General features: G+C 45.2%; 1 protein-coding gene across 1 annotated transcript in view; it reads right to left on the bottom strand.

Moving 5' to 3' along the window:
* Positions 1-19,582, bottom strand: part of gabra2a (gamma-aminobutyric acid type A receptor subunit alpha2a) — a 365,339-nt gene that overhangs the window by 121,665 nt on the left and 224,092 nt on the right. The window contains exon 6 of the mRNA XM_041183039.1: positions 15,263-15,345. Within this exon, the coding sequence (XP_041038973.1) occupies positions 15,263-15,345 (83 nt within the window). The remainder of the gene's footprint in view (positions 1-15,262; positions 15,346-19,582) is intronic.

A 19,582-nucleotide genomic window follows, 5' to 3' on the forward strand; every position in this document is an offset into this window, starting at 1 on the left:
ATATTCTTCTATGGATATACTGGTCAATTCTGTGCAGTATCAATGACATCAATCAAATACATCCATGTAGGCCTTGACCACCTTGACATCTTAGCCTTGGCCGTACAGCAGAACTTCAGCAGAGTGGTAGGAGCAAAGCGTGGCAGGCCTACGAGAGGGATGATAGAGAAAGAGAACATGCAAGTGGGGACTCCGCTCAAAGAACTCCCTCTTTTCACCCATTATTTCCCCTTCAGTCAATGCCCGACATGCTGTCTTCACTCCAAGCGTAGTTCCAGTCAGTGCAGTCTTTGAGGGGGCCCTCACGGGATCTAAAACCAAGCGGTCATCAATCAAGAGTATCTCAGCAATCAGAGCAGGGACCTAAGCAGCCAGGCTCTACCTCTGCTGTAGCTATTGGGGTTGCACCAATGCAGGAGTGGTAGAAAAAGGAAGCGTAAAGCTTTGTAGGTGCATATGGGTGTTTGACAAAATTGCTTGTCCAATGTCACATCTGGTAGTCATATGGCTGTCGTTATATCACTCTTGGGCTTTATTGGTTGGGTTTCTCATGGGTGTCAGCAGCCTAGTTTGATGGGGGGAACCCCTGGTCTCCTAGCATCCATCCTTTAAGTCTGCTTGCAGGTCCAAAGACATCAGAAAACTTGGACAGCTACAGGTCGAAATAGCAGCTTCCGTAGAGTCTGGCACATGCCTGTAGAAATATCTTCTTGTGGTATCTCACCAGATCCACAATCTTGCCAATTACAAATAATCCTGGTTGGTCCAGGAGTGCATGGATTGGCATGAGTGTGCAGTCGATGATGCCTTGCGTATGTGGGAAGCCAACCAGAGGTGCAAACCTGAGCACCACTCATTCTGACTGGCATCATTGCAGCGAGGTAAAAAACCCATCAGACCAACCCAACAACCTACCTTATACATCTGTATGCAGCCGATTGGGAGATCCTGGATGTCTCTATAAAGCCCTGGAAGCTGGTTTTGGAAACAAAATATTTGAAGGCAGTGGCCACTTTCATACACATTGGTAATGTGTGACCATCATGTTCAGCAGGGAGCAGGTTTTCTTCTCAAAGGCTGCTGATGTCTGCCACTCAGTCTCTGGAAACACTGCTCTTTGAGGAGGTTAAGGAAGCTGAACTTCTGCTTGCACATGCTGTAATTCAGGTAGTGTCTCCTTCAGCCTTGAGCCCTCTGCTGCCCCCCTCTTTGCTCACTATCTGCAGGTCACTCCACAACCAGCTCTTCTTGTTCCGGATGGCTGTCTTGCTCCTCATCCGAGGTCCCATCCAAGCTAGTCAGGTAATTGCTGCCTTTATCTGAATCTCGATACCTCAAAGTGAAGAAAACAATCTCTCACCGCAAGTGCTGTGAACAAGCCCTTGCCCAGTGATAAGTTTCTCCAATTCTGGCCTCTTGAACATCCTCAACAGCAACTTATATTTATATAGCATCTTTGTAATGTAATGAAACGTCCCAAAGCACTTCACAGGAGCATTATAAAACAAAGTATGACACTGAGCCAAAGAAGTATCATTAACTTAATCACTCCACCACTAAAGGCACTGCCTTCAGCTGTCAAAATCTTAAACTCTGGAACACCCTAAAACTCTCCACTTCTACTCTTTCCTCCTTTAATGCACTCCTTAAAATTACCTCTTTGACCAAGCTTCTGCCCGAATATCTCATGTGGCTCAGTGCCAAATTATGTTCGATAATGCTCCGATGGAAGCACCTTTAGACTTTTTACTACACTAAAAGTAGTGAGCAATGAAAATCTATTGCTGTGTTCACCTGACCTTCAAGGAAAAAAGAGTTCGGAGAAGTACTCTTATTTCCCAGTTTTTACTATGTGTTCATTCTGGAAATTGCCCTGGAATGTTCACTTTAGTTTCAATACAAGTTTTAGGAAACCCATGAATGTGGCATTAGATTTGAATGTGGGTTGAAATATCACTGGAATTCCGTGATTAACAAATTAAATTTGCTACCTCTCTTGGGGATACATGCAACTAGTCGAATGCAATTAAATTAAACCTGGAAGTTGGCAGGTTTGAGCCGACTTCTGGACATTATCACAGTTTTGGCCATTTTAAATCCCCACCCAGACCATTCCAGATTTTGTGTCAGTTTAATTGCTAGAGGCTAATTGTGCAAAAAATAAGAAGCGCATGATACAAATTTTAGGTGCCATTTCAAACTCAATTTATTGTTCCACTAAACGGCAAAGGGAATGTCATATGAATCTACTAGTTCATCAACTGAAAGATATTTATATCAAACATAAAGGACCCCATTTTAAGAGATGTGTATGTAGGCAGAGCTGGCAGGGTTGAGGCAAATTCCCCACAAATGCCACTGACATCAGCAGGGTGAAGCCCATGCAATTTTAACTCCCAGGCCTCATCTACATGTCATTGCCTGCCCACAGCCACCTGGAAGAGGCAGCTGACTGGCAGATAGGAGCCAAATGTTCAGTGACAAAAGGCTGCTGGCGAAGACCAAAGGAGCAGTGCCCAACACAGGTAAGAAACAGGAGCAGGTCCCAGGAAAATCTCAGGACTTGGAAAAGCTGGGGGAGGACATCTCAACCTTTCTTGTGGGGCCAGGGGAGCAATCATGATCTCTCTGTACTTACAAGGAATGTAAAAAAGTTTCAAAAAAAGTAATTTTGTCTCTTCTGATTGCAACACTTCTCCCCGTTAGAGTCACCTAGTGGGAAAGCCACAATGGCAGACAAGCTTCAATGTCATCGTCGAGCCCAAGTGTCCTTGCTCCAGACTGAGGAGAGCAGTCTTGGCAGTAAGTCTCCTGGCCAATTTTAATTGCCTGCCTTACTGGCTCTAAACGTGAAGACAAACACAGACTTTCCATGGCCGTGAATTGGCAAAGCTAATATGCAATTTGAAAGTGACTGGAAATATTTTACAGGTATGGAATAATCCCATTTAATAAGATGCTCAACATTTATGTTGTAGCATGTGGAGATAAGGGGCAGAGTCATCCCAGATATGTGCGGGTTTTTGTGCCCTATCATCCCAACTCTGGTGCATCCCCCCTCAGTAATAATGCATTTGTGGGAAACACTCCGGACCACTGGCAGGTGGGCTCAGATTTGCCCACCGCACCTTGACCTCAGCGCCTCTTCACTCTGGGCACCAAATTTAAAGCACACCAGAGCACAGACTACTTCATGGGATGAATTTTTCAGTTGGCGTGTGGGCTGTTTGGGAGCAGCCGCCCATGATCGGCTGCGCGCCACCACTTTATGCAGACAGGCCAATTAAGGTTTGACCAGCATAGTGTGTAGCCGGTAGCGCTCAGCACTACCTGTGCGAGCGGGGGCAGGAGGGAGAGTCGGGGCCTGCATGCACGTGAAAGAGCACAGCAATTTCCCTGAGGCATGGAGCTGCCTCAGGGAAATTAAGTTGATAAAAAAATGTTGTTACAAATAAAGTAAAAAATTATTTAAACACGTCCCCTCATGTGACAGTGTCACATGAACTGGGACATGTTCGTGAATGTGGAAAAATTTCTTAAATTATTTTATAAAACCTTCAGGAAACCTCATTCCACCCATGAATGAGGTCTCCTGGAAAACTTGAAGGCTGTTTGGGCTCTTCACCTGCCTGGCAACCTTAAGGTTGGATGGGCAGCATTGTTAATGAGTTTAATTACTCTTTTAATGTCTCAATAGGCTGTTGACAGTTCGGTGGGTGCGCAGCTGACTCCGGATCCAAACAAAAGATCGAAATGCCGCGTGATAACGTTGGGACGCACGCCCAACAACATCTCGTGTCATTTTATGTGTCAGTGTGTGGGTCTGGGCCCACCCTCGCACACCGGCGATAACAATCTGGCCTGTGTCTACAGACCAGGACTGCTCCAGGCGACAGATGGCCCTGAAAGAAAAGAAGACGGCAGCCCCCAAAATTTAGTGACGTCTTTCTGGGGCATCTGCTGAACACAGTGGAAGGCCGCCTCGATGTCCTCTACCCCTGCTCTGGCCACAGGAAGTCCACCAAAGTTACCAGTCTGGCTTGGAAGGCTGTGACAGCAGCAGTCAGAGCCATCAGAAGACAGAGGAGGTCAGCTATCCAGTGCCGAAAGGGGATGAGTGCTCTCATCCATTCCGCCAGGGTATGTCAACAACCGCATCTCTCTCAACTCATACACCCCAAACTGACCACACACCCACAGGGATCCCACACCCCAAGGGGCAACACCACTAACTCTCACACATCCTCATATCGCCATCAAGCTCATATTCTCTGGAGCTCATGTACTCATTCCATCAATAGTTCAGTACACAAACATTCCATGCAGTGCTATGCGTCCTGCTCACACTATCCCCATCAGTTTTCATGCAGGAGAAGCTGGCTCATAACAGCAGGGAGAGGTCCAAGACTGGGGGTGGAGTGGCCCACATTAGGCCCCTCACTCACTTTGAGGAGTGTGTCATCGTGCTGACTGGTGAGGACATGGAACGTGCCTGTGACAATGGTGAGGTTGGCGGTGAACACCCATGTGAGGATCCTGCACACATCATCCCTTTCTCAACGCAACTGTGAGCGCTCTCTCTCCTGCTTTTGACTCTGCTGCTCCGCATTACTTATCTCTACTTTGGGAGCTCTGCCAAGTGACTGCCGCCCTCAGCCAGCCAATCCCTCACCTCCTGCCAAGAGGACTCCTTCTCCATTGAAGAGCTGGAAATAAGCAGCCTGGAAGACCCGTCACAGCGCTTACCTACACCCTGCACCAGCACAGAGACATACACCTTGGTGGGACCTAGATCTGGGGCAGGCTCGTGTTCACAATCCGTGGGAAGGATGGCAGACGCCATGAAGACCCTGGTCTAGCAGAACGTGGAAGTACGTGCGAACTGCAATCCGTAGTGGTTGCCATGGATGAGTAAGATCCTGCAGTGGCAACGCGAGAGGGAAACGGGGCACCTCAACGTCCTTCCAGGTGCCCTTCCCCTCAAGGAGTTGGGTTGGGGCCCTCAGGCATCCGAAGGGAGAAGCAGCAGCTGGACACCCCTGGGTCATTCACTCAGGAATCTCAGAGGCTGTCCTCTCCCTCTGAGGCCCCTTTGCCTGTGACCCCCTGAACCTCGTCCTCCATCACCACAATGGGAGCAGCTGGCCCACAGGAGGGCAGCCAAAGCAAGTCTGAGACCCTAAAGCCTCAGCTCTCTAAAGGACCCAAGCCGAAGGCATCAGAGGCAACAGGGCCAACCATTGCACAGGCTGTCACCACTCCTGCTGCAGATGTCAGAGCAACACCTAGAAAAAGTGGTAGGCCTAGAAAAGTTAAGAATTTTGGATCACAAGTGGTTTCAGGGTGAACACATTTTGTCAATTTATAATCTGAAAATATATTCACTTTTACCGAATAATGTGAAATATTGTCTTTCAGCTTCATTGACAGGCTTTGCAAGTCCTCCCATTGCACCTACCACCCCTCCCACCCCTGCAATCCCCAACATCCCACTACACCCGGCTAGCAGTTCAGTTGCGCACAGCCAGACCACGAGTGATTCTGGAGGGAGAAGTGTGTGTGTGTGACACGGCCTTTCGGATCCTCATGCAAGGACTGTCCCACACGCACGGACTCTTTATCTAACACACTCATCTTACTATCCTGAGCATTTTCAATGCTGCCTGCTTGGGTTCTCTATCAATTGTCCATCTGAGCTGAGCTACATCTCCACCCACCAATCACACTCCCATGCAGCACCTGCACCTGCCCAACTCGAGTCTCCGCTCACTCTCAATTTTGACAACCACAGCGGTTGTTAAGTTTCTGCTCAGCTCCCCCATCCTTTCCCCTTCCCCAGTCACCCATGTCAAACACCCCATCACTGTTGACCCCCCCCTTGCAGCACCTTCCACCTCCCCACCATCACCTACAACCTGAACTCTTTTCTTTCTGGGATGTCCAGGTGAACATGCATGTTCCTTATCTTCTTGAGAATCCCACTCCCCATCCATATTGACCTCCCCAGCCTCCTCCTTCCCACCCCCAGGGTTGATGTCTACCTCCATGTCCCCACCGATCCTTACTACCCTCACCCTCCCACCCTTCCGGCTCACTCTGCCCTCTCTCATATTCACCATTTCCCTCTACCATACCCACCCTCAGTTTGTTCCTCATTGACTCCACAGACCCATCCCTTGCATGTTCATCTGGACATCACCCCACCCTTACTCCCTCCTCCCCTAGATACCTTCCTTACCTCAGACACCTTCTCCCCAACCTGGACACCTTCTCCCCCACTGAACTCTCTCCCTTACATCTTCCTCCCCCCTTACACCTACCTCCCCACTTGCTGCATTTTCCCCCATTACACTCTCCTCCCACAATACTCCTCTCTCCCTGTTCCCAATCTCACCCCGACGCCTTCACCCCACAGCCCGCCCCCAACCTTGACCCCCCAACACCTTCGCCCCCAACCCCTCCCAACCTCACCACCCCCCTCCACCCCCAGTACAGATTCCTCCTTCCTCTCTCAGTCAAACCTAGACCTTCCTCTCCCACCCAAAGCTAAACCTTCCTTTCCCCCTCCCAACCGCCGATCATCCATAGCAGCCCATGGCCAATACAGTGATATGCTGAAGTAGGCTCGAGACATCAGTGGAAACTTCCCACCTTCCGTGAGCTGTTTCGCGGTGGAGCCATCTCCATGAGAATCCACCCAGCATGCGACGCGCATCTTCCTTCAGAGTCTAGTAGCTGTAGGGCTCCAGCACCTTCTGCTCTTTGGATGTCCGCAATCTGAGCAAGACCCTAATGGTAAGTCCTGACTTCTGCCATGTCACACTTGTCCAGACATGTTCTAAGCTGGTGTATTTTCCCATCAGTGTAATGGTAAATTTGGCATGGGGGGACGATTCCGGTCTATACTGGGATGCAAATTGAGTTCACGTTGGCCTCTATTCGCATTCCACCATGACGGACACCATCGGATGATCCCCTCCACCCCCCCATCGTGCTTTCATGCTGGCGTGAAACCGATTTCTGCTCCCCGCCCTGCATGCCATGATTGTTGCCACCAATGGGACTGGATGATTCCGCCCTAGATTGTACAGGAGTAAATAAAACCAAAACAGCAGTCTCATTGAGCTGCTCTTGGTGCCTGCAAAATTGATCACTTTCATAGGTCGAAGTCCAGAAACAAATCAGAGACCTACGGAGCTGAATTTTAACGCCTAAAAACTGGTGGGTTGGTGTCACAAGAAATTCCAAAATTTCAAACCCAACCCAACCCACCCACCTCCAGAATTAACAAAGGCAGTACAAGGGATGAGCAGCTAACCTGCTCCCAAGTTGACCATTTAAATATTTTAATGAGGCTGGCGACCTCTGCTTTAAGTTGCTTTACAGATTTGTCTCTGGCTGACTGGATTTCCCAGGCTTCAGGAAACCCAGCAGCTTAAGGTAGGTGAGGACAGCTTCCCTCATCACCCTAAGCTCTCTATGCCAGATACTGGTGCCCCTCAAAGTGCACTACAAAATTCCCATGAGCAACAGCAGGTGACTTACCTGTGGTTGCATCCTCCTGCGGAGTGCTCCCTGCTTGACTGAAAACCAAACCTGTCAGTCAGAATGACTTCTGGGTGTCAAAGCAAAGCTCCACAGCAGGTAGCTATAATGACTTGATGGAGCAGCAGGTATGGTACAGAAAAGGCTAAACTTTTTTTAGGAGACATGTAGAGGTGTTTGCAAGCTAGACGCGATCTCTCCATCGGAAGCCCTGCCCACATGATTACCCAATAAACTTATTGGTCGAAGCCCCTGTAATCACATCACATGATGAGTGATTGATAGGAGGGAGGGTCAATACATCTAGTTACTACACTTCCTCCCCCTTTAAGTTTCTTACATTTACGATAAATAAATGCCAGAAAAACAAGTGAACATTTGGACAGTCTCTGGTGATTACAAGTCAAGTCTCTGAGGAGCTTGGTGGAGACAGTTAGAGCGGTGTGGCTCTACTGATTGAGCTTCATGAGCAGGATTAATGGGATCTGGAGCCGCACTAGGAGATACATCGTTGGAAGTGGGTAGTTCTGTATTTGGCAACTTGTTAGATACGTCTGGCATATCAGCTCTAGGATGATCACACACCTCAGAAGTCAGTGTTGAAAAATCAATCACAGGTTGATCGTGTATTCGTTGGGATGTTTCTCTAACCATAATATGATCTGTGTTTACATACAATTCTATCTTCGACTTGCACTTGAAACACCAAGCGTAAACACATACGCAAACGATATTTCATCAGTAACTCTAACAGTGTCAAGTCCGTGGTAGTATATGGTGTTGTACGTTAACTTAGGAGAAGTCTAGAAAGGCGAGACTGCAGACTACCTCCGAATAACTTCTTCATACCAGCTTTAAAGGTCTGGACAGCTCTTTCAGTAAGACCATTGGATGAAGGATGACAGGGAGCGGTCTTTATGTGCCAAATACTGTTCACATCCATGAATCTCTGAAATTCCATGCTAGTGAAAGCTGTTCCATCATCAGAAAAAATAATCTCAGGTAAACCATGTATACTGAACGAATGATGCAGCTTTATAATAGTTGTAACTGAAGTTGACATTTTTTGCTTCGTAGACATCAAGCTATTTAGAATGTGCATCGACGAGTAACGGGAACATAGAGTCTAGAAACGGTCCCACATAGTCAATGTGCGGTTTAATTCAAGGTCAACCAGGTCATTCCCATAGGTGAAGAGGAGCTGAAACAGATAGCTTCTGGTGTTACTGGCAAAGGGAACAGTATTTAACCATGCTCTCAATGTCATTGTCTATTTCTGGCCAGCAGACATAGCTACATGTCAGCATCTTCTTCTTTGATTTGCCTGGGTGTGCACTGTGCAGCTCTGCCAAGAGTGATTCTCTACCCTGTGATGGGACCACGACTCTTGAATACCACAGAAAAATTCTGTCTTGACAACTCAGTTCAGTGTTTCTGGGATAAGATAATCTGGGATAAGATAAGATAATGGGTAAGTCATCAGACACAAGTGTTCTTGGCCATCCTCATCAAACAAAGTCTTTTGATGGTACTGCATTTCTGTTCATCCAATTCTTGATCTGTTTGGCACATACAGGTGATGAATTCAAGAAATTTAACAATAACACTAACTCTTGTGGAATGGGTGTATTGACAAGACTACCTGGTACTGGAAGATGACCAAGTGCATCTACATTGGCTATATGCGAGCCACGGTGGCACATGAATGTGTACTCATAAGCTGATTGCGTCAAAGCCCAACATTGGATCCTCACTGAAGCTGAAGGTGGAATAGGTGTGTCTCTGCTGAATAAACCTGTCAGCTGCTTATGGTCAGATACAATTTTAAAATGTTGCCTGTGTAGGTATTGGTGAAACTTCTTGACACCAAATATAACTGATAATCCTTCTTTTTCCAACTGAGAGTAGCCCTTTTCAGCTTGGGAAAGTGTTCTTGAAACATAGCCAATGGACTTTCTGATCTGTCCTCCATTTGATGTGATAGAACGGCTCCTATACCACAAGGAGAAGCATCACACGTTAACACCAGCTCTTTAGATGGGTCATAATGCACCAACAAGCAAGATGAATGAAGTAGTTTCTTCACTGTTACAAAGGCTTCTTATTGCTGTGAACCCCATGACCAGCGGTGGTCCTTCCTTCCTCAGCAATAAATGTAGTGGTGCCAATACAGTGGATAGATTAGGTAAAAAAAAACAGCTATAATGATTAATCATACCTAGGAAGGATTTAAGCTCTTAGGGGGTGATGGTGCATCTTTAATTGCTTGGACCTTGTCTTCTACAGGTGCAACCCCATGGTGATCACTCTGTGGTCTAGGAAGGTTCTTGCCGATGTATGAAAAGTGCATTTTCTCACTTCAAACGCACACCTGCTTCCATAAATCTTCTGAATACTTCCTCAAGGTTGGCAAAATGTTCAGCTTTGGTCAGTCCAGTGATGAGAACATCACCTCGGTACACAACCACATGTGGAATTCCCTGTGGGAGACTCTCCATGGTTCGCTGAAAAATAGCGCATGCTGATGAAACTCCAAAATGGTGTGCTGGTAGAGGCCTTTATGGGGATTAATTGCCATGTATTGTCTTGACGGGCTATCCAATTCCAATTGTTGATAGGCATGACTCATGTCTAGCTTTGTACATGACTTGCCTCCTGCTAACTTGGCATACAAGTCATCGATTCTAGGAATGGGGTATTTGTCTAACTTTGCTGCTTTGTTGACTGTCACTTTGTCATCATTGCATACAGGGATTGTCTGGTCTGACTTGACAACTGGGACCATGGGTGCAGCCCATTCAGAAAACTGGACAGCCTGAATTATTCCCAGGTTTTCCAACCTGCACATCTGTGCTTCCACTTTTCCTTTTAGTGAGTAAGGCACCAGACTGGCCTTGAAGAAACGTGTTGCTGCCTGGGGATCGAAGTCCATTTTAGCAAGCATGCCCTCCAGTTTTCCCAATTCTTCATGAAAAACATTGTCATATTTCTTCAAGAGCTCTGGAATTCCATTGGGCTCCAAATGGAATATTTCTGATCAGTCACATTTTATTTTCTACTGCCAATCTTGACCCAAAAGATTGGGCCCCTCCCGCTTTACGATTATCACAGGTAGTTAGGCTGTCTGTTATTGGTAGCAGATTGGGACAGCAGCAATGCCTTTAACCCGAATGGATTCTCCAGTGTAAGTTCTCAGCTTGGCAGGTGTCCGCTCCAATGTCAATGGTTGACTCCTTTCACTGAGGCACTTGAACGTGTGCTTCCCAACAACAGTAGTTGAAGCACCAGCATCTACCTCCATCTGCAGTTGCTTGCCTTTCACTTGCACTGTCACTGTAATGGGCTCAGATTTACCAGCAGTCACATGGTACGGAGAGTATACATCAGTAGTAGCAACCTCAGCCTTTGCTGTAGCTCACTCAATTAGAACAATTTGTTGTTTTGCTATTTGCTTATCCTTTGTTCTCCACCGCGTAACCAGGTGTCCTTTCCTGTGGCAATAATTGCATTCTGCCTCTTGGATCTACAACATCTGCTTCATGATTTCCTCCACATCTGTAGCAAATGTGTATCTTATCAGCTCGCGTGTTACCATTAGGCTTCCTAAGTCTTTGTGTAGTGGGTATAGAATCGCGTTTGAAATCTGCTCTTCTGTTTTTCGCGCCACACTCAGTGGAAGGTTCATGCCCAACATGGATTGCAGCGCCATTATCCACATGCTGCAAAGCCTGTGAGTCTTTCGTGGCACTTTCCACAGCGAGAGAAAGTTCCAGGGCATGCTCGAAATCAATGTCGGATTCGGCTAGTAAGCGGCGTTATATGGCTCCGCTTACAGGTGTGTCCTGCAGCATATCATTCAAGGCATCCCCAAACTCTTAGTATTTGGTTAACTGTTTCAGATTTGACACAAAGGTAGCAATGGACTCTCCTGGGGCACGAACTGTTGAATGAAGTTTGAAGCGCTGCATGATAACAGTGCTGAAAGTGCAGTTTCACAAGTTGCACTAACTCACAGTACGACTTAGAACTGGGTGAGTTTGGGGCAGTCAGGTTTCAAATCAGGTTATACGTTTTGCTCCACATGCACTCAGCAGGATAGCTTTACATTTTTCTTCAGCAGTAGCCTTGTTCACAACGAAATAGAACCCGAGTCGCTCAACATACTGACTCCAATCTTCAACGTTAGTATTGTATGGTATGAATCAATTCTTCCAAACAGCGGCATGACTTGTAGAGTATTGTTCAACTTTGTTTTACTCACACCAACCAGGGCAGCAGAAGTCAGTTTTATTCTCGTCGCCAAATATAACTTGATGGAGGAACAGGTTTGCTGAAGAAAAGGCTAAACTTTAGTTAGGAGACACGTAGAGGTGTTTGCACGTTAAACGTGATCTTTTCATTAGAAACCCCACCCACAGGATTACCCGCACAATAAGCTTATTAGTCGAAGCCCCAATAATCGTATCACATGATGAGTGATTGACAGGTGGGACAATACATCCAGTTGCTACAGTAGTGAAATATAGAGTTTCTGAGCTATCTGGCAGAATTTCTGCAACCCCCCCCCAGGCGGCTATACATCCCTGCCCTGTCTAGGTCCAACTGTCAGCTGTGAAAGAATGATAGAGAGATCAAAAGGGAAATGAAAGTAGAGAGAGAGAGAAAGGGTGTAAGGCAAGGGAGAGAAAGTGTTACGAGCTCAAAGACTACAGTCTTTCTAGTGTAGTGTCTTTATTGAACTTGATGTAACATGGCTGCCCCCAGACATTCTCTCATGGCAGAGGTCACATGGCTAGAGGTCACATGGCTATAGCAAGCTAGGTAGGACACTTGGTGTAATCATCCCATTCAGAATTTCACTCAGTGCGGCAGTGGGTGGGAAAAACGTTTTACCCGTCAGCCACAATGGCGGCTTCTCACACCATATCGTCCCAATTTGTAAGAGATCCTCCCCTTCTCCCATTGTCCCTGTGAACGGTATGACATCTGGTGAGGGAGGGATGTGATGTAAATAAATAACAAATAACTGAGACAAAGAAACAAGTGCCTGAAGAAGTGGGGAGCGGGGAGTGGAACATGCTAAATCTGTAATGTGGAGTTCAACTGGCCCTATTAACTTTTGAGGACCGGCATGAAGTTTGTTTGCAGTAATCAAAGTTTAAATGATCTTTAACTCCTAAGGTCTGGATATCTTGATTCCAAGCCGGTAACATGATTAATGTGGTGTAACTGTGCTGTTGTTAAAGGCAGCGAACAGACCAAAACCTGCAAGATGGTGCTCTTGATAAGATTAAATATTAAATTGATAAGGTTAAAGTTATTGTTAAATTTATAACAAACAAGCCATATGGGCTGGTTGTTTGGAAACAGAGAAGTTGGTGGAGGTGAGATTCTTGTTCCTTTAATCATGTGAGGGCTGGAGAACAGAGAACTAGCTATGTAAGGATGAGGCTGCCAAGACACAACTGGCCAATCGCTGAGCCGCGAGAAGGCAGGTTTCCCCTATCCGGAGCCAATCATGTGGGTAGCAAGCACTGAGCAGGGTCTTAAGAAACTGTGCCCCGTGATGATAGCTAGCTAGCTCAGGATGAAGTAGCCTGATCAACTACTTGGAGACTGGAAGGAGAGAACTGATCACTCCCTCTGTTCTGACTCTCGGTCAAGCCCAGGCAATATCGCACCCGTGGATAGGGGAGTATAAGTCTTATTGAGTGTAAGAAGATAAAAGTGTTGTGCACAAACAAGAATTTGGGAATTTCGAGCTGTTGATACCCAGGGTGAGCCTCTGAATCAGAAAAGGGGATATTAACTTACAAAATGCGTTACTTAGTAGGTTACAAATCCCGCCACATAATTATGCATTCCCAGGAAACATGCAGTTTCAATGGAGGGCACGTTCCGATTCACCCTCCACACCACATTTAAAGTAGTTGCACGCACACCCCTCAGTGCTTCCAACCCAGGACTGCTGTAAAGAAGACTTGGCCCCAAAAGGCAAGAAGCCTGCAGCCCCCAGGTTTAGTGACACATCCCTCAAGCGTCTTTTGGACGTCGTGGAGGCCCACCGTGATGTCCTCTACCCTCACTCCGACCGCAGGAGGGGCAGCAACATTACCACTTGGGCTTGGTAGTCAATGGCAGTGATGGTAAGTGCCAATGCTGCATAGGAGTGGTTGGCCATCCAATGCAGATAGAGGATGAATGATCTCATCCGTGCCGCCAAGGTAAGGCAACCATCTCATCACTCTAAACTCATACACTCAGCCCATCACACATTCACTGGCATCTCATTCACTGGCATCTCATTCACTGCCAGCTCAAGGGACATCACCGCCCATTCTCACACACATACCCTCACATCTCCATCTGAACTCATCTCCCCTGGAGGCTGCCACCTCAGCCCTCACCATCTTGAGGCCACTTGCACAGGTCAACATGTGCCTACACGCACACCCTGGGATACTCTCCTTCCCCACTACAGTTCTCACCCTGCAGCCTCTCCCCTTGCCTGAGGCCACTTCTTCCCCTTCCCCAAGCAAGCCCTAGCCCTGCAGCCATTGAAAAGCCACCCATAAATGGCTGATCTGGTACATAGAGACTTGCCCATAAACTCCCCTAAAAGTGATGTGGTGTTGTGTGCAAAGCCTGGCGCTGATGACTGCGAATGCTGCCCGAAGCAAGGTAGGCAAACAAACCTTGAAGCCCTGAGCAAAGTACAGCCCGCCAAGTGCATGCCTTATACTTGCTGTTGTGAAACATGTCAACATGTTTTCCCACTGATGTGGGCGGACGATCCAGCATAGGGGAATGATTCCAGTGGGCTGGCCTTATGCAGATATATTACAATGAGGTTCCCGATGTCCAATGGTGGGAAATGTGGCCCACCATTGATGGGATGAGTGGAAAATTGCAAACTGGTTTCACAACATTGTCAAACCGATTTTTGGCCTTCTCGTCATATTGTCCACTCATGCCGCCGAACATATCCAATGCTAGTGGGTATAGAAAATTCCGCCCTTAGCAAAGATTGCAATTCAAAACCCAAACAGAGAGGGTCTGAGGCAAGAGAGACAGTTCCCTAAATTATCAGCTTAATTCTCTATCAGATTCATAAAATATCTTGAAATTTAGTGTTATCATTAATTTCACTAAAACCTGCCCATTACATTTCAGAGAAATTGAATATATTTTGGGTGCAGTTTGAGTATTTTTCAAAATTTCATTCAACTGGCAACTGTTGCTGTAGAAACCAAATAGGCTGTAAATATCCAACATCAGAGCACAGGAAGAATTCTGAGAATTAGTGCTAATAATAATAGAGGTGTAAGAGATAATCCTAATCTGAGAACACATAACAGGGTGAATGTTGACTTTGTGTAATAGTAAAAAGTGGATGATGAGCAAGGTAGCAGCCCATATTATATCTCTCACAATTCTTATTTCCATCGGATTTATTTGAGAAAATTGTGATATAATCATAAATTATGCAGAAAAGACATTTTATGGAAATTAATGTACAACACTTACAGTACTCGTAAGAAATTTTGTATACCATTTAAAAAGAGTTGTTAACTTAGTTTAAATGGATTAACATCTCTGTTAATATCATGCAGTTAGCTCAAGGTCAATGAGTATAAATAATAAATCATGAGGTTCAAAATCATGGAAGAAAAATGGTATCAAACAAACCAGATCATGAACAAATTTAAATACTTACAGCTTCCAAATTTCAAAGGGCAAGCATGTGCATCCATTGGAAAATCCTCCAAGTGCATTGGGCACTCTGCCTGGACAGTAAGCCTGTGAGAACACACATTCAATGACTAGCTAAAATAAACTATTGCTGTTATACAGCATGACATGTCATGAGCACCTGTATTGCATAAGGGATGGAGTATACAAGTGGGGAAGTCTTGTGCTGACTGTAAAGGGCATTGGTGAGGTTGTACCTAGAATATTGTGTACAGTTTTGGTCTCCTTACTTAAGGAGGGATCTACTTGCATTGGAGGCAGTTCAGAGAAGGTTCACTAGGTTGATTCCTGGGGTGAAGGAGTTGTCTTATGAGGAAAGGTTGAGCAGGCTGGGCTGATACTCACTGGAGTTTAGAAGAATGAGATGTGATATTGAGACATATAAGATTCTGAGTGAGTTTTACATGGTAGGTGCTGAGAGGATGTCTCCCCTCGTAAAGTGATCTAGAACTAGGGCGCACAGCTTAAAAATGAGGGGTCTCCCTTAAGATGGAGATGAAGAGGAATTTCTTCTCTCAGAGGGTTGTTAATCTTTGGAATTCTCCATCTCAGAGAGCAGCGGAGGCTGGGTCATTAATATATTCAAGGTTGAGTTGACAGATTTTTGATTGACAAAGGAGTCAACAGTTATGGAGGGGGGTAGACAGAATAGTGGAGTTAAGGCAACAATCAGCAATGATCTGATTCAATGGTGGAGTATGCTCGAGGGACCAAATAGTTTACTCCTGTTCTTATTTCTTATGTTCCCATTTGCAAATACATTTTACTGGAATTACATTGCACCATTTATAAATCTTATAGCCTGCAAACACTGTTGCAATTGACACTGTCAAAAGCAAAGTAAGGCTAGTTAAAATAGCAGAATTTTTTGCAGATTTTACTAATATTAATAAATGTCCTGGAGATTGTCTTCTTCAAACTCATTTAACACCTGTTGTACATAAAGAGATCTTATTGTACTATATGATGATGACGAGTAATCAATTAGACAAAGCCATGTGACATCAATGAAATATAAATGCACACTTCTATTATTTCAGATAATGTATAAATCCCCAAACGCTGATATTTTGGTGTTTGTATTTCTCATACGGTAATGTTCAAGAATTATTTTAAATTAGTCCTCCAACTTTGAAGCAAAAGCATTTTGATGCTTATCCTATAAATGAATCATTTCACACAATTCAACCTGACTTCAAAATAAAATAACCACTTATTTTGCAAGTAGCACAAAATTCAGAAATGCAGTAAATAATGAGAAGAATAGTAACAGGCTTCAGGAGGACATGGACAGACTGGGGAAATGGAAAGATACATGACAGGTGAAAATTAACACAGAGTAGCAGGAAGTGATTCATTTTGGTAGGAAGAATGGGTAGAGGCAATACAAACTAAATGCAACAATTTTGAAAGGGGTGCAGGACAGAGATGTGCGAATATAATTCCTTGAAAATGACAGGACAAGTTAAAGTGGCTGTCGAAAAGATAGTGGGATCCTTTGCTTTATAAACAGAGGCATAGAGTACAAAAGCAAGGAAGTTATAATAAACCTATACAAGACACTGGTTAGGCCCCAGCTGGAATAGTGTAGCTGATTCTGGGCATCATACCTTAAGAATGATGTCAAGGCCTAGGGGAGGATGCAGAAAAGATTTAGCAGAATGGCACCAGTGATTAAAAAAACTTCAATTATATGGAGATACTGGAGAAACTGGGGGTTTTATCCTTAGACCAGATAAGGTTACAGGGAGATTTGATAGAGGTGTTCAAAATCTTTATGTGTTTGATAAAATAAATAAGAATAAATTGTTTCCAATGGCAGATGTGTCAGAAACCAGTAGACAGAGTTAAAATAATTAGCAAAGGAATCAGAGATGACAGGAAGAAAATATAAATTATGCAACAAGGTATTATGCCCGAAAGAGTCTTGGAATCAGGTTCAACAATAACTTTCATAAGGCAATTGGTAAAATACTTAAAAAAGAAAATATTTGCTAGGGTATGGGGCAAAAGCAGGGCAGTAGGACTAACTGGATAGCTCTTTCAAAGAGCTAATCATGATGGGCCGAATGACCTCCTTCTCTGCTGTATGATTCTATGATTCATGAATTCTTTACAATTTATTCTACTAGTCCTAGCAAGAATGTCTCCTGGAGTCATATTAGGGGCAAAATAACAAACTGAGAACAAAGTCACAGGACTAGAAATTTAGCCGTGCCAATTTTTCAGAGTGCAGAGACGGTAGACTTCATTTTCTGCTATTGTCTTGACTGCAATATAATGGAGTAAATTCATTATAATGAGTCCAAGCTCGGGCTGCTGCTAACTTCACAATGTCCCTAAGGCAAGTCGGTCCATGGGTCATATCCAGGATAAGGGTCAGGAATCTGGTGGATCAGGAGGGGCATCCTGGTGAGGACTGATGGCAATGGTTAGGGGAGCAGCGGTGATTGGTTTCCTAAAGTACTCCTCCTGAGACCATGTTAAGATAAGTTACTTCTTGGCTGGACCTTGGAAAGGGCCCTTAAACAGGTTTAACTGCATATGAAAAAGGGCTACCAATGGTTTCAGGCATTGATAAACAATGCATATTTTTGTCTCTATTAAAAAAGGTGGGAGGTGCATTTCTAACTGGAATAGTGTGCATGCTTCTTATCCACCATACTGAGGCCTTAGCAGTTAGAATTGCTGGAGCAATTTCTAGGCTATAGATTTAAAAGGATGAATAAAAAGAAGGAAAGGCTGAGGGGTGAAAGATGGGTGCATATAGCTGGTCAACTACCGTGTCTTCTTTATAGCTGAAATGTGGAGCTTCCTTGCCCTAATATGGGTTAGGACATAGGGGGATTTTATGGGAAATGTGGCAGGAGGGGAGGCTTAATTAGGCGGGAGCTGAAATTTCACTTTCCTGATAGTGGGTTCAAATTTAGGGATTAACACAGTGGTGCGTTTGTGGCAGATCGTGCCTCACGCTGTCCCGTGACTGGTTTGTAATACATTCGCTTGCCATGAATACCCATAATATTAAAACATTTTGTAATTACATCCTACCTTCATGATAAAGCCAGCAGCACCCAGGAATCGCGTGGCACCCAGTTCATGTTCATTTAATGGTGGCATGCAACAGTCAGCTTTGTGAAGTTGTGTTTCAAGTCAGCAGTTTTCCTTGTTTAACTCTGCAGCACAAGGAAGGGAGGCAGGAGAATGGCAGCTTGCATGGACGGTGTGGACCAACAACGTGAGTCATTCGTAGTAGGGGTGTGGGGCAGGGTTGGGGGCGTGGAGTCGAAGAAGAGGGATCCAAGGTAGAACAAAGGGTGGGGGGTCATGTTTTTCAAGAAGCGATGTGGGAATGACCTGGAGTCCTGGGTGTGGCTTGGGGTCAGTGGGGATAGTCAGTCCAGGTAAGAAAATGAGGGGCCTAAAGAGCAGAGTTAGTATTGTCCACATCTGTGTCCATCTCAGGGTTTTGGCTGGCAGAGTCCTTAGAGAGCTTTTAGTTCACCTACAACATTTCAGTTATCCCCATTGAAAGTGATCTCAGACAATGTCCTTCACGATGTATAGGAGGGAGGGCCAGCTTAGCCTGCAAGTTCATGCATGTCCCACAGAGTGGCGAGTGCAACATTGGACACTGACATGAACATTCAATAAAGAGTGAATGCAGAAACACAACATAGTTTCTTCCACAACAAAGAAATTTCCCTAACTCCCCTGTAACCATCAATGTGTGCCAACCAGGAGGCGTACCAGTACATTTATCTGTCTAACTAAGCTAGTCTCATAAATAATGATGATGCACACATGAATAAAGTGAAAAGAACGTAATGCGAAATATTTACAGGAAAAATTTAAATTTGAAAAACACCCTTTTCCTTTGTGCCTCCTTCGTGCTCTCAATATGCCTTATGTTAACAGCAATGGAATTGGGCAGGAAAGTTGTGGCTGTGATGAAGAACATCCTTGCTTGTCCAGGAGGCTCCCACCCATACCTGCTGCATTGTCAGCTGACAGTGGCTTTCACCAGTGAAAAGCTTCCCCCGCTGCGTGACTGCACGTGTCTCTCATGCACACTGCTGCCACTTTAAATTTTAATTGTAATTGTGTGGGAATCAATGAAAAGCAAGAGATCAGAAGTGACACCCATTTCCTGTTCTGCTGTTGGGAACAGTGCACCATGGTTAAAGCTCCAACCTTACAGAAATGATTGCTATAGTGAGCTTCAAACATTATTCCTACCATTTTCAGGACAATGGTAATGAATTTTACTGCCGTTTAGTGACTT

The sequence above is a fragment of the Carcharodon carcharias genome, chromosome 1 (assembly GCF_017639515.1).
Source record: "Carcharodon carcharias isolate sCarCar2 chromosome 1, sCarCar2.pri, whole genome shotgun sequence".
NCBI classification, from domain to species: Eukaryota; Metazoa; Chordata; class Chondrichthyes; order Lamniformes; family Lamnidae; genus Carcharodon; species Carcharodon carcharias.